General features: G+C 42.3%; 1 protein-coding gene across 2 annotated transcripts in view; it reads left to right on the top strand.

Moving 5' to 3' along the window:
- The window catches only part of LOC137437031 (cGMP-dependent protein kinase 1), a 128,376-nt gene that overhangs the window by 35,104 nt on the left and 78,205 nt on the right, over nt 1-15,067 (top strand). For both annotated transcript variants that reach the window (XM_068131345.2, XM_068131343.2), the window contains 4 exons: nt 2,172-2,269; nt 2,868-2,933; nt 4,536-4,598; nt 8,807-8,900. In XM_068131345.2, coding sequence (XP_067987446.1) covers nt 2,172-2,269; nt 2,868-2,933; nt 4,536-4,598; nt 8,807-8,900 — 321 coding nt within the window. The remainder of the gene's footprint in view (nt 1-2,171; nt 2,270-2,867; nt 2,934-4,535; nt 4,599-8,806; nt 8,901-15,067) is intronic.

Here is a 15,067-nt window from a genome sequence, read left to right as displayed (position 1 = left end):
TCACTGCCAGTTTTCATGATGCTTGTGTCACAATGTGAATGGTTTTTAGCTCACCTGGAACGAAGTTCTGGGGAGCTTATGCGATGGCGCGTCATCCGTCCGCCGGTCCGTAAACACTTGCAACCTCTTCTCCGAAACCGCTGACGGGATTGTGATCAAATTTGGCACAAATGATATTTGTTATGTTGTGACTAACGTTTGTTCACGGCATTAAAAAAAAAATCGGGGTATAAAGGGGTCAAAGTGGATCCAGGTTGGAAAAAATAGGAATTTGCTTTTTCCGCTGAAACTACGCACACTATTTTGATGAAACTTCACCACAACCTTCATCACCCGTGATGTACCAAAGTTTGTTCACGGTATTAAAAAAAAATCGGGGTTTAAGGGGGTTTACCGGGGTCAAAGTGGATCCAGGTTGGAAAAAATAGGAATTTGCTTTTTCCGCTGAAACTACGCACACTATTTTGATGAAACTTCACCACAACCTTCATCACCCGTGATGTACCAAAGTTTGTTCACGGTATTAAAAAAAAATCGGGGTTTAAGGGGGTTTACCGGGGTCAAAGTGGATCCAGGTTGGAAAAAATAGGAATTTGCTTTTTCCGCTGAAACTACGCACACTATTTTGATGAAACTTCACCACAACCTTCATCACCGGTGATGTACCAAAGTTTGTTCACGGTATTAAAAAAAAATCGGGGTTTAAGGAGGTTTACCGGGGTCAAAGTGGATCCAGGTTGGAAAAAATAGGAATTTGCTTTTTCCGCTGAAACTACGCACACTATTTTGATGAAACTTCACCACAACCTTCATCACCGGTGATGTACCAAAGTTTGTTCACGGTATTAAAAAAAAATCTGGGTCTGAGGAGGTATATGGAGTGGGGTGGAGGGCGGAGTTGCCCCCCAAAATAGGTATTTTTTTGTTTGTTTGTTTAAAGTCTTATGATTATGTTAGTATGATTCAACATGCTGCCCTGTATTCTAGCAACCATTGAAATTGGTTTAAAATAGCTTTAGTCAGTGTAGTATACTGTTTATTCTACCAGGTGAGCGCCAGGGGTATTGCCCCTATTTTTGGGATTGGCTGCCTAGCTATGTGCACGCGGTTCTCCACTTTGAACTTCCTTGAAATATCCTCATCTCCATAGTTTCCCAGTAAGAGAATGGCGTTTTCACATTTGCCTTTCTCCTTTGCGTTCTTACACTTTGTGTTGTCCGTTTCAACACCTCCCCGTTATTAGCTCCACCACCGAAGGTGGACGGCGGTTATGTTTTCACCACTGTTTGTTTGTCTGTGAACAGGATACGAGTATCTCAAAAAGTTATGGACGGATTCAGACGGAACTTCGTGGACAGGTTGGTGTGTCACAAGGACGAACTGCTTTGATTTCTGTAAAGATCTGGATCCAGATATGAGAATTTAAATTTTTAAGTGATTCTCCGCCATTGAGAGATGGGGGCAAAATATGATATATATATATATAGCTTGGTATTTCAAAAGGTTGTGGACGGGTTATGACAAAACTTGGTGGATGAGTTGGTTAGGTGACAAAAACAAGCCGATTCGATTTTGGTTCAGGTCCCAAACCAGATCCGGCCTATCAGTGGGATACTAAACGTAAACTGTTCAGCCTGGTGGTGGTATGTGCTCTACTGAGTGCCTCCTAGTTGTAGACTGTATCCGTATGCCTGCCCAAAGAAACGTTAATCTTGTTCGACAGAGAGAGAATTTTCATCCCTGATTTTGCACTTTATTTGAACAGTCCCTTACCTTTTGCAGTTCCCTTCACTGCTTTCGTGAGTGCCAACAAGGCCCACAAAGGTACATGAAGCACAATTGCATTGTGTCGAGTATGTGAATAACTGTGAAGCAAGGTCATGTTTAGTTGTGTGTTGTTTTGTACCTGGTGAAACCTGCACAGTCTCTCCACTGTATTCAATTGGTGAATTGATGAGTCAGGAGAAACAATAAATAAACAAATGGCACCAATTCAACTTTTGTACAATTTGAATGATATCTGGAATATATCCGTTTGAATTATCCTGAGCTGACTGCATTGTTGAAAGTGAGGATAAGAAGACGTTACATGATCGTTTCATGTGCTTTATGTATTCCCAGCGCAAAGTTGCATTCCAAGGTATCTTGCCCCTTTTTCCCTTTTGCCTCAGGCCAGAGAAACAAAGAGGAGGAAAGATGAAGCGGAGGGAGAAAGTGTGGTGAGGTGTTTGGAAAGAGGAGATGTATTTGGGGAAGATGCCTTGTTTGGGTTAGTTCTCGTTTTCATTTGCTCCTAATTTCTCAGTTTGATCGACATCCTCTCGATATGATGATCGACATCCTCTCGATATTACGATGTGTTTCCTTCGTTTTGTGTTTTTTTTCTCTCCCTCTCTCTACAAAAGTGAGCCTCATGGAAGAGTGAGGTTGAATTGACAGTGGGGTAGCTGGGCTACAATTGGGCACAACCATCAATGGGATAAATGAGAGATAGAGACAGGGAGAGAGAGAGCGACATCACTGAAATCAGCAAGTTAGCGGGGGATGCGTCATTGGGAGTAATAAAGATTGTGGGTCAGGTTCTTGATTATTATGGTAACACTGTATGAACATTCTTATTCGAAAGTGGCCAACAAATTTTCTCGACCGAATATCGAAGGATGTGTGCAAACCATCGTGGCAACGAAGCGCCATTTCGGGCACGAGACCTCCATCTTGCATTTAAGAAAGGCTCATGTCCGAAACGTCGCTTCATCGTTTAAAAAAATGGTTTGAAATATTTTCTGTCGACTATTATTTTCTCATTAATTATGAAACATTTGTAAATGAATTGCTGTTACTAATTTGTTACGTTGTTTGATGAACAGGGAAGCAGTGCGAACAGCCAATGTGGTTGCGATGGAAATGGTCACATGTTTGGTGGTTGACCGCGAGTATGCCTTTACTTGTACTATTTTCACTTTAAATGTCAACACTGAATAGAGGCCAAACTGATTAATTGAATCAAAGTTGATTATTCTATCAGAAATGGGCCCTGAGAGGTGAATCTCACATCCAGGCCTAACTTAGTTTAGTGCACCAAAGTAATCTTTTAAGATCAATACACCATCTGTGTAAGTTGTGGTTCTTTTTTAATCTGATGTGGAACTAAAGGCAGGTCCACACCTGGGGGTGAATGGGGGGTAGGGGATGATACATGGGGTGGACAAGATGGATCCAGAAACAAACTCCCAGAAAGGAAAAACAGGAAATTTGGGAGGTGGGCTTGAAATGGGAGGTTAACGGGGAAGAAAACATCATGGTTTTGTATGGGGGGTGGGGGTGATGATCTGAGATGGTGGTGAACAGCTGTCTTGAATACCTGGAGGGAAGACTGAGATGGAGGGAAGACAGGTAGGGAAAAAAAGGAACGAATGAGTGGTGAAGAGCAGTGATTCTGCATTGTTGGAGTTTCACAAGAAGGGGGTTGCTGGTGGACCGCGTAGCAACCTGGGTGGAAACAATGCAGAGAGAGAATAGAGGATTCAACACCAGAAAGGGGTTGGTAGAAGACAGAGACCACCTGGCCTGTCTACGATGTGAAAGATGTGTGCAAGATGCATCGTAAAGGAGCGTCTGCAAGACTGCAACAATGGCTGCCAATGAGGCTTTTCACTGATGTTAAGCTGGACCCATCATTGGCTAGCATTTGGTGGACTATAATACTTATCTGAGATGAACCCTGCATTTTCACATCCACATACTGTATGTGTTCTGGTTGGTGCGACAAAAAAATCAACAATAAATAAAAAATAAAAATAACATCAGACAGAGAAGTGCCAATAAGTCACAGGAGATCGCAATTCCAGATTTAGAAACAAACCTGTTTTTGCTAGACCTAATATTTATTATCTTGTTCATTACTACTGGGAATATTTCTCGTGTTCAATATTGTTCCACAGATATAATAAAATAAATAAATAATAATAATAATATATATATGAGCACAAACACAGCTTTTGTAATGAACGTTACGTAAGCATGAATTGTAGGTTTTGAATTTCAGTTTAATGTTACCATTTTAATTACAGTAATTTAAGCAATTTTGAATTTACCCCCGCTAATTCAATCCAGATCCACTTTTTTGAAATACCGACTTCTCTCCTGGAAGTCCGAGCAGTGTCCATGTGTTTTATACCTCTCTCACCCTCCCCCCTTCCCATGCCTCCCCCCCCCCCCCCACCCCTCCCCAAGCCCTCTCCCTCCCACAGATCTCCCGATGTCCCTGTTCTCTGCTGTTGTACTTGTGTGCTTCCTTCTCTCTCCCCATATTGTCTCCCACTCCCTTTATTGTATGTTGTGTGTCCGTTTTTTTTTGGTTTTTTTTTTGTGATTGATGTTAGCTCTTACACGAGCCTCGATCTTGTGTGTATATATATATATATATATATATATATATATATATATATATATAATTATATATATATATATATATATATATATATATATATATATATATATATATATAAATAAAATGTTGATTGTTGTGTTTGTAGAGCTTACAGACAGCTAACAGCAGGAGATGGAGGAATGACAGAGAGTGAAGGATGGGAGAGCAGGTAAGAGATGTTTTGAATATACAAATATATTAATAGACATTCCTTTACACCCATTGCACAAAATCGCATATAGGTTACTTATTGAGTGTGACGCTCTCAACCATGTGTTCTGTGTGTATATATATATATACATTTTTTTTAAACAAAAGGAGCAATAATGACCCTAAGTGCGACAGGATACCGACGTCATGCGCATATATATATATATATATATATATATGTATATATATGTATATATATGTATATATATATATATATATATATATATATATATATATATATATATATATATATATATATATATATATATATATATACCCACATACACAATGCACCATTGCGTGTGTGTGTGTGTGTGTATGTTATTTATTCAATGTATATATTTTCCTTCTCTTCATTCCATGTGTGTATACATCTGACTGGGCTACAAAAGGTATCCGAATGTGGTATTCTTGGACAATAATTACTGGACAAAGTTTTTTTTTTATGAACATTGTTAATGATTACCCAAAGATTCATGTAAATTACCTTCACAACTAACCAGGTTACCTTAAGGACATGGCCTTAGTGGTGTGGCTTAATGTCTGTCGTCCTGAAGAAACAGTCTCTCAATTAAAAGGGATGTAAATATTTCCATATAACTAAAGTAAATTGCAAATGAATCAATGAAAAACCAAATCATTTCAATGTTAGTATTAAATACTTGTGTTCAATACGTGTACAATTTATTGATCAATATTAAATACATGTACAATTTATTGGTCAACATTAAATACATGTACAAATTATTGATCAATATTAAATACATGTACAATTTATTGATCAATATTAAATACATGTACAAATTATTGATCAATATTGAGTGCTATTGGTGTGAGAAATGGAGAAGGTGAAAGGATTTTGGAGTTTGCTGATGGAGCTGAATTGTTGATTTGTAATACTCAGTTCCAGAAAGAGGACAATAAGCTTGTTACATACACATCAGGTGGGTCGACGACAACCGTTGACTACCTGATGGTGCGTAGGCGAGATAGGGGGCACCTCCGGGACACAAAGGTGATCCCAGGGGAGGAGGCTGTTTCACAGCACCACTTGGTTGTCTGCGACATAAGGGTGAAAGGTGCGAGGAGAGCTCGGCGGGTGAAGTACCAACCAAGAATGAAGGTGTGGAGTGTGGACGTTGAAAGAGGTGACAGTAAGGGAGGCATTAAAAGAGAGGCTGAGTAGGGTAGAGGATGATGTGGTTGAGCTTGAAAGTGGTTGGATGTCAATGAAAGCTAGTCTGTTGGGAGCCGTTGGTGAGGTATGTGGATGGACAAAAGGACCACCGAGGCACTCGGAAACATGGTGGTGGGATGATGAAGTTGGAAAGAGTATTGACGAGAAGAGGAAGAAGTTCAAGGAGTGGCAGAAGGCGAAGGGTACGGGAGCAGAAACAGCAGAGCATGAAAGTTATAAGGCAGCCAGGAAGGCTGCAAAGAAAGAGGTAGCAAAGGCGCAGGAGGCATGTAGGAAAATGTTCGGAGAACGCTTGGATTCGGAAGAGGGTCAGAAAGCAGTATTCAGGATTGCAAAGCACATAGCGAAAGAGAGGTGTGATGTGATGGGGGTGAGTTGCTTGAAGGATGAAGTGGGACAAATCGTTGTCGACCCAGATGGAATTAAAGGAAGATGGAAAAGATAAATGGAAATGCTGTTGAATACAGAGAATGAATGGGATGGCAACATAGAGAGTAACCCAGTTTTAGGACCGGCAGAGAAGATAACTGAGAAGGAAGTTGAGGAAGCGATAAAAGCAATGAAGAGTGGAAAAGTGGGAGGGCCGACGGGAGTTGTGGGGGATATGTTGAAGGCAGCAGGAAGTTGGGGTGTGAAGAGAATGACAGAGATCTGTAATCTGGTGGTGAAAGAAGGCCGCATTCCAGTGGATTGGGAACTGAGTACCCTCGTCCCTCTATACAAGGGGAAAGGTGACCCTCTGGAGTGTGGCTCGTACCGAGCGATAAAGTTATTGGAGCATGGAATGAAGGTATTGGAAAGGGTGTTGGAGAGGAGGATAAGGAAGAAAGTGAAGATCGACGAAATTCAGTTTGGATTTATGCTAGGAAGAGGAACGACAGATGCGCTTTTCATTGTGAGGCAGTTGCAGGAGAAGTACATGGAGAAGAGGAAGAAGTTGTTTTTAGGGTTTGTTGATCTGGAGAAAGCATTCGATAGGGTTCCACGCAAAGTATTGACATGGGCATTGAGGAAGTTAGGAGTGGAGGAATGGTTGATCAGAGTAGTGATGGCAATGTACAAAAGAGCGCGCACAGCTGTAAGGACGAAGGACGGGAACAGTGGTGAGTTTGAGGTGAAGGTGGGAGTGCATCAGGGGTTGCTACTAAGTCCACTACTATTTGTAGCTGTGATGGAGGTGCTGGCTCAGAACGTAAAGGAGGGTTTACCGTGGGAGTTGTTGTATGCAGATGATCTGGTGTTGATTGCGGAAAGTATGGATGGACTGAAGGAGAAGATGAACAAGTGGAAGGAATGTATGGACAAAAGGTCTGAGGGTGAATATCGGAAAGACGAAGGTGATGGCAAGTGGTAAAGCATGTGGTGAGGTGGAAAGAACTGGGAAGTGGCCGTGTACTGTGTGCAGGAAGGGTGTCGGAGTGAACTCCATTCAATGTACAATGTGCGCTGAGTGCGTTCATCAAAAATGTAGTGGTCTGAGAGGGTCATTTACCAGTGTGGCAGCTACATTCAAATGTAAGGTGTGCACAGAGGGAGCTGCAGATGGAGGAAATGTTGAGTTTGATCTTGGAGACGGCGTGAAGCTGGAAGGTGTGAAAACATTTTGCTACCTCGGAGACATGCTGAATGGAGAAGGTGGATCAGACTCGGCAACGGTTGCTCGAGTGAGATGTGCATGGAAGAAGTTTCGGGAACTGAGTGGCGTGCTGATGAGGAGGAGAGTGTCGCTGAAGCTGAAGGGAAAGGTGTATGCTGCATGTGTGAGAAGTGTTATGATTTATGGGAGCGAGACATGGGTAATGAACGTAGAGCAGCAACGAAGCCTGGAAAGGGTGGAAATGCGAATGGTTCGATGGATGTGCGGAGTATCGTTGAGAGAGAGGAAGACAAATGATGAATTGCGAAAGATGATGGGAATATTGCCTGTGATTGATGCTGTGAAGAGGAACAGGCTGAGATGGTTTGGTCATGTGTTGAGGAAGGATGAAAGTGACTGGTTGAGAAGAGTGATGGAAATTGATGTAGAAGGAAGTAGAGGATGGGGAAGACCGAGAAGGACTTGGCTAAAGATGGTGGAAGAAGAAATGCGGGCAAGGGGGTTAACAAGGAGAGATGCAGAAAATAGGGCAAAATGGAGAAGATTGTCATGGGGACCGCAAGGCTAACCCCCGCTCTAGCAGGGAAAATGGCCTTAAAATGCATGTTGTATTGAGTGCATGTGCAATTTATTGATCAATATTAAGTGCATGTACAATTTATTGCTCAATATTAAATATATGTACAATTTATTGCTCAATATTAAATACATGTACAATTTATTGCTCAATATTAAATACATGTACAATTTATTGCTCAATATTAAATACATGTACAATTTATTGCTCAATATTAAATACATGTACAATTTATTGCTCAATATTAAATACATGTACAAGTCCCTGGTGTTGGGCTAGCGGCTAGGGTGCCGGCTTAGGATCCTAGGATCCTGGGTTCGAATCCCGGTCGATCGCTGAATTAACGCCAGGGGGGTTGACTCAGCCTGTCATCCTTCCGAGGTCGGCAAATTGAGTACCAGTTCACTGGTAATTACCTGCTTGTCGTTAAAGGCGGCAAAAAGGGTTGGCGTCAGGAAGGGCATCCGGCCGTAAAACATTGCTTCAAAAAGGGGACCGAAAAACACAACAACCACAGTTCCCGAAAAAGGCCAACCCCCGCTTGCGGGGAAAAATGGCCTCTAAAGGTGGTTTTATTTATTTATTAAATACATGTACAATTTATTGCTCAATATTAAATACATGTACAATTTATTGATGAACTGAATATTAGGGATGCAATATGGGACAAATGCCAATTTCTGTTTAAGTTTATTTGCACTGTAATCGTAAAGTATATCCTTGCACAAGTGGATTCCTGAAACTCGTTCCTGCATTTCTATTTATGTATATATTTACTTGTGGTATTTCTTTCAGGAGTGAGTTGGAGCCTCCTCCCCCAGGCTTGAAACTGAGTGACCTCAACACCGTGGGGACGTTAGGACTTGGTGGGTTTGGGAGAGTAAATCTGGTGAGTCATTCTACATGATTATACAGTAGATAGGAAAAAAATTTTAATGAAAAACTTTCGCCACTTAAACATAGCTGGAAATGCCACACTGTGCACAAGATGTGGCAAACATTATATTATTACGGGTTATTTTACACTAATCTACAAACAGCACATCGAGAAGCTTGAACATATACAATCAAATCCAGGACCAGGACATTAGGAGACATCAATGTACTTTTTGATGAAATACAAGGACATTATTAAACGACAAGGGCACTCGGTAGAGCGCAAACCTCTGCCAGGCTGCACAGTTTACTTTTTGTATTCCACTGATAGGCCGGATCTGGATTCGAACCTGAACCAAAATCAAATTAGCTTGTTGTTGTCGCCTACAGTATAACAACTCATCCACCAAGTTTTGTAATAAGTCATCCACAACTCTTTGAAATATCGTGTTATACGAGTATATTGTTTTTGGCCATATGTCTCAATGGTGAAGAATCACTTAGAAAATTTAAAAAAATTCTCACATCTGGATCTTCACTAAAATATAATTGTTTAGTCCTTGTCACACACACAATCTCTCCCCCAAATTTCGTCTAGATCCATCCACAACTTTTTATATATCTTGTTCACAAACAAACAAACAAACAGACAGACAGGCAGACAGACAGACAAATTGGACACATTTGAACTGTTGCCCATGAGTCATGCACTCTCATGTGCAAAACAAATAATTTCACTCCCCCAGCTGCCCACACGTGTACACACACGCACATGCACATATATCTACACACACACACACACACACACACACACACACACACACACACACACACACACACACACACACACACACTGTTTCCAGTTTCTTTACCAAAGGTTGACTAAGGTGTGCCAAACTCCATAGGAAACAAAGGTATGCTAACTAACCTGGGATTGAAAGATGTGCTAAACACTGTGGAAAGTGAAGCAGTGTTAACGTTTTGGATGTTCGCCCCTAATCAGAGGAAGAACTTGTGGATCCTCTTGATCAGATGAAGGGCTATTGCATGAAACGTCAGCTTTGATTTTCCTCCCATGGTGGTTAGCACACTTTAGCTTGCATTCTGTTGATAAAACCAATCATCTGAATCTCCTCTGGTATTCCTCTTACTCCTCGGCACTGTTTATGTTCAGATATTTTAGTAACACTGCAGTCACTCTACAGACATGGCACAGCAGGCAGCTTGCTATCGTCACAATACGAGTAGCCTTGCAGAAATGGGTTTGGTACGAACCTCGTGCTAAAATGGACACACAATCAACAGCCTTGGCTCCTCATTGTGCATTTCCCCAAACGGGACACACATTTCCAGCTTCATGAGCTCTCATGAGCTTGTGGAAGCCAATTGCACGAGTCCATGCCATTCCATTCACTGTACGTCACAATGGGCTCGTACATTTACATTTCCCATACCTCCTTCACCGCCAGTCCAACACCTCTATCGGTATCGTGTTTCCCCTGGCGATTCCTTCATTTAGCTATTGCTTCCCATGGGCAACACATTTGTGTGGTCACTCTATAACACAGTATATGTATATGCCCGTTGCTGCTTATATACATGGATTTTATCCTCCAAGTATCTTCGTATGTATGTTCATGCTCTCTCCTTAAATACTGAACGTCAAGCAAGGAAGCAGCACATAGTATGTTTAATCTGTGGTATGATTCGGCGAGGGTCGGGTTTGAAACCTCCGACCTCCCGGATTCAGAGTGGATGCTCAAAAAACCACAATGCCACCGAGTCTGGTTCTGACATTCCTTCATTGTTTCATCACCTGGTCGAATTGTTCTGTTAGTGTAAGTAGTCTGTGAAAATGTTTTCAGAAATTATTTATTTATTTGTAATAGCAAAACCAAGCTTGTACTTGAGCATTGTGTACTTCAAACTTTCATGTTGCAAACAACAGGATGGCAGACATGTCACACGCAGGTAGGCCATATCGAAATATCCAAACCACGGTCTTCGCACAGTTTTAGAACCAAATAATATATATAATATTGTCACTTCTGAAGCTCCGTTAACAAAGTATGCCTCGGTGCCGGGACCTTTCGTCCCGGAAAATGGCCGAACGGTCTCTTACTGCATTCAATGATCATTCTTTACCCTTTCCCAAAGTCGTCCAAATGACCCGAAATTGATGGCACACACACGGGAGGCAGATGGCTCGAACACATTTTCTTACCCTTTAAAGGGTTTATTTGAAAATAAAAGTACTGGTAAGAGGGTAGACGAGACACTATCATAAACGGTACGAACCAAGCGATCAACGCACACAGATAGGAATGAGGTGTCACGCAAACTTATGTACGAGGAAGAGTAAATATACCCCACTAATGCGCCGACTATACCGATTCACACGAACAACAATGGGGAAAGCAAGGTCTTAGATGGCACAAAGTGTCTGGCATGTGCAGGTAACTGACGGACAGGTAAAGTGCTGCTCGGGATGGACAGTGTCGAAGGATCGATCCGCTCGAAGACAGAAAAAGATGATGCGGTGGAAGATGGCAGAAGAAGATGATGCGGTGGAAAACCAGGAGAGAAAAGATGGCGGCCAAACAAAGGCAAAGTGAGAGATGATTAATTGCTTAAAGTTCAGCTCCAGCCTCCAACTCTCCGTGCGTGTCCAACTCGAGTCCACAGCCTATTTCGCTGCCATGGCTCGCACACATCGTGGCAGTTCTACCGAGCCACTTCAACGTGCTTTGAAACTTCAAATTGCTCGCCTGGCCTCTTCTTACAGAAGGTCAGACATTTTACAACCTGACTCTGGCTACCCTGTCTATAAACTACATACGCTGCCTCCTCTGTAGCATCATGTGTAACAAATGATTTCCTGTAATGAGGATCAGACACCTGTAATCAAATCTAAAACGAGTACAAGACAATGGACAAATAAACACACCATAGGCCTAAAGGTGTTGAACTGAAGCTATCATGAGTTCAGATGGGAACAAGATACAGGCCAAGCGATATTTTGAGGACACTTTGTATTTATTTATTTTTAACATGTGCATTTGTATGCCTGATGTACTATCCATAAAGCAGTTTATCACATATTCAATTAAAAACAGGTGGGTTCCCTAGGAAAGTGAACTCCCACATCATCCAAACCAATTCATATTGTTTATCTTTCAATGTTGGCACACAGGGATGTTGCAGTTTGTGTTCCAAACTACACAAGGTGTATCCTACGTGTGTTGCTGTTTATTTTTACTTCTGCTTGGACTGGTCACTGGTACATCGCGGGATGCCTTTGAGGCATTCCTAAATCATGGCAGAAATGTAGGTTATGGCGAGAATTGCACAGTTGCAGTGAATGTTTCCATAACAAAGAGCTTCACCTGGACAAGTGGATCATTCAACTGCAAGGTGCTGCCAAAGCAGTCCCTTAAACAAGACAGACATTTTGAATTTGGCCAGGTTGTACCAACACATAGTGGCCTACTTTTTGCAAAGCTACCGTGGAATCTTTAATGTCCACCTCTGAGCTATTTTAACTCTTGGTTTAAAGGTAATCAACGGAAACTATACCAATACTACTACTACTACTTGAATGGCCCCAATAATTTTCATCTTATTTTGTGAGGTCAGCCAGTGAAAGTTTTTCGTTCCAGTCTTTCACAAACCTGGTGGCAAGGCTTGACGTTTGATCGAGAGTGATTTGGCCACCAATTTGTAATTTGTTCAAGTTGCCAGAGAAAACTTGCCTACTCTTCATTGGAAGACACACTGGGATATTTAATGTCTACCAGCTAATGTTCAGACAAGACACCTAGCTTAACGTCAATCTGAGGGACAGAGCTTAGTGATGCAACCCTCTCAATGCGAAGCATCAATCTGACTGCGTCTAGTATATTCGGGAATCAAATCCAGGTGAGATAGCTCAAGGTAAATGCACTACCTCTGCCTCCATCCTGTCGGACGAATGTAATATCAGGAAAATACATGCGAGTATAAAAAATGTATTAATGTAATACAAATACAAAATATCCCACTGTGTCTTTTTGCTTTAGGCCTGGTGTTGGCTTCGCGGTTAGGGTGCCGGCTTGGGATCCTTGGATCCTGGGTTCGAATCCCGGTCGATCGCTGAATTAACGCCAGGGAGGTTGACTCAGCCTGTGATCCTTCCGAGGTCGGCAAATTGAGTACCAGTTCACTGGTAATTCCCTGTGTGTCGCAAGAGGCGACTAACAGGGTTGGCGGCAGGAAGGGCATCCGGCCATAAAACATTGCTTCAAAAAGCAGACCACGGTGCCCGAAAAAGGCCAGCCCCTGCCTTGCGGGGAAAAATGGCCTCTAAAGGTGGTTCTACTGTGTCTTTCTGCCAGTATCCTGATTAGACCCTAAATTATTGGTTGCAATGCCCCCTCCTCAAAAAATCATGAAGTGCTTTATAAACGTTTTACTCGACAGTGCCTTTTTAATTGCAGTAATTACGTGACACCTATCCCAACATGCACTTTGCAATAACAATTTTAAACTATCCCCATTTACCCCCTAGACCATCAATATAGTATGACAAATCTAGATCATGGAGCTACCTGTGTTCTTTGGCCACCCTTTGTTGGACAGAAATATCATGGCTTTACAAGAGGTTTTTTGGGGTTTTTTTGTATACTGAATCGAGGCTCGTGAAAGAGCTGACATTTACTTCACAAAGAAATCAACCAGACAAACAAAATATATAAAAAGAGGGAGCGGAAGACAAGAGAAGGGGAAGCACACAAACACTTGAGAGCACACAACATTTAAGAGCAGGGAGATGTGTGGGAGGGAGAGGGCTTGGGGGGAGGAGGCGTGGGAAGGGGGGGGGGGGGTGGGAGAAGTATAAAACACAAGGACACCAAGGACTTCCAGGACAGAAGTTGGTATTTCAAAAAAGTGGAATTGGGGTGAAATTAGCGGGGATAGAAAAGATCAAGGTTTTGGATGGGGGAAGATAAGAGATGGTGGTGAACAGCTGTTTTAAAGACCTGGAGGGTGGAGTGGGATTGAAGAGAGTGAGGGAGTTTGTTCCAGAGGCGGGAGAAAAGAGGAATGAAGGAGTGAAGGTGAGCAGAGAGTCTTGATTTTGGCAGTTTAACCATAAGAGGGTTGCAGGCAGATCTTGTGCGACCTGTAGGAATATTTGCGGGACAGAGCCCAGAGAGAGCTGGGGGGGGGGGGGGGGCAAGGCCAGAGAGGAGTCGGTAGAAGACAGAAAGACCACCAACCTGCCTGCGGTGAGTGAGTGAGAGGCCCTCGGAGTTAGCTTCATCGCAGGAGATTCCAATGATTCTGAAAGATTTGGCTTCAACAGCGTGAAGACGAGCTCGGTATGAGGCAGGAGCACCAGCCCAGAGGGGAGAGCAGTATTCCATTGAGCTGCAGATGAAAGCCTTGTATGTGGTGAGGAGCTCAGGTGTGCCAAGGAAGGACTTCGCACGACGGAGGATGCCCAGTCGGCGACTGGCTTTGAATGCCAGATTGGCCTCCAAAGGCCAGCCTTTTGGAGGCCAGAATTAAATAATATTATGTGTAAACAGTGGGGGGATCCATAGCTAGAATATGGTAAGTCTAGCATCAACTGTATGTTCGAGTAGGTTAGATTTATCCTTATTTGTATGTCTGTCAGAGGTAAGTCGCATGGTAAAACACGCAACGAGGAGGTGGTGATTGTAAGCAATATACCAGAATATGGGTAAGGTTGGATTGTGTGAAACCTCATGTACAGGCAAGGCCAGGTGGAGTACTTGGGCACAAAGGTACCCAGGAAGCGCTTCTCACTATTAAGAAACGCCCAGTCGCCCATCGTCTCTGGACCTCTGACTCAGAGTGCCCCACGTTCGCTGGGCACCTGATGTGACAATATATTAGAAGCGCACAAATGATGGTTTTGTTTGTGAACTGCACAATGACTATGTGGTACAATCTAACAAGTGAATTTTCCATTTCACAACACATTTGATGAACTAATTCATACACAATGATCACAAAAAATTAACTTTGTGATCAACTTGATATTGACTTTCATATTCTTGTGATTATCTTGATGTTGAAGATGCTAATTTTAAGGTTGATAATTGTAATTTTATTTTTAAGTGGTAATTTTAAGGTTGTAATGTAATAAAAATGTAATAAACGGTAATTTTAAGG

Source organism: Myxine glutinosa, chromosome 11 (assembly GCF_964187855.1).
Source record: "Myxine glutinosa chromosome 11, kmMyxGlut1.1, whole genome shotgun sequence".
Lineage (NCBI taxonomy): Eukaryota > Metazoa > Chordata > Myxini > Myxiniformes > Myxinidae > Myxine > Myxine glutinosa.
Note: the sequence above shows the minus strand (reverse complement) of the source record. Positions and strands in the feature narration are given on the sequence as shown.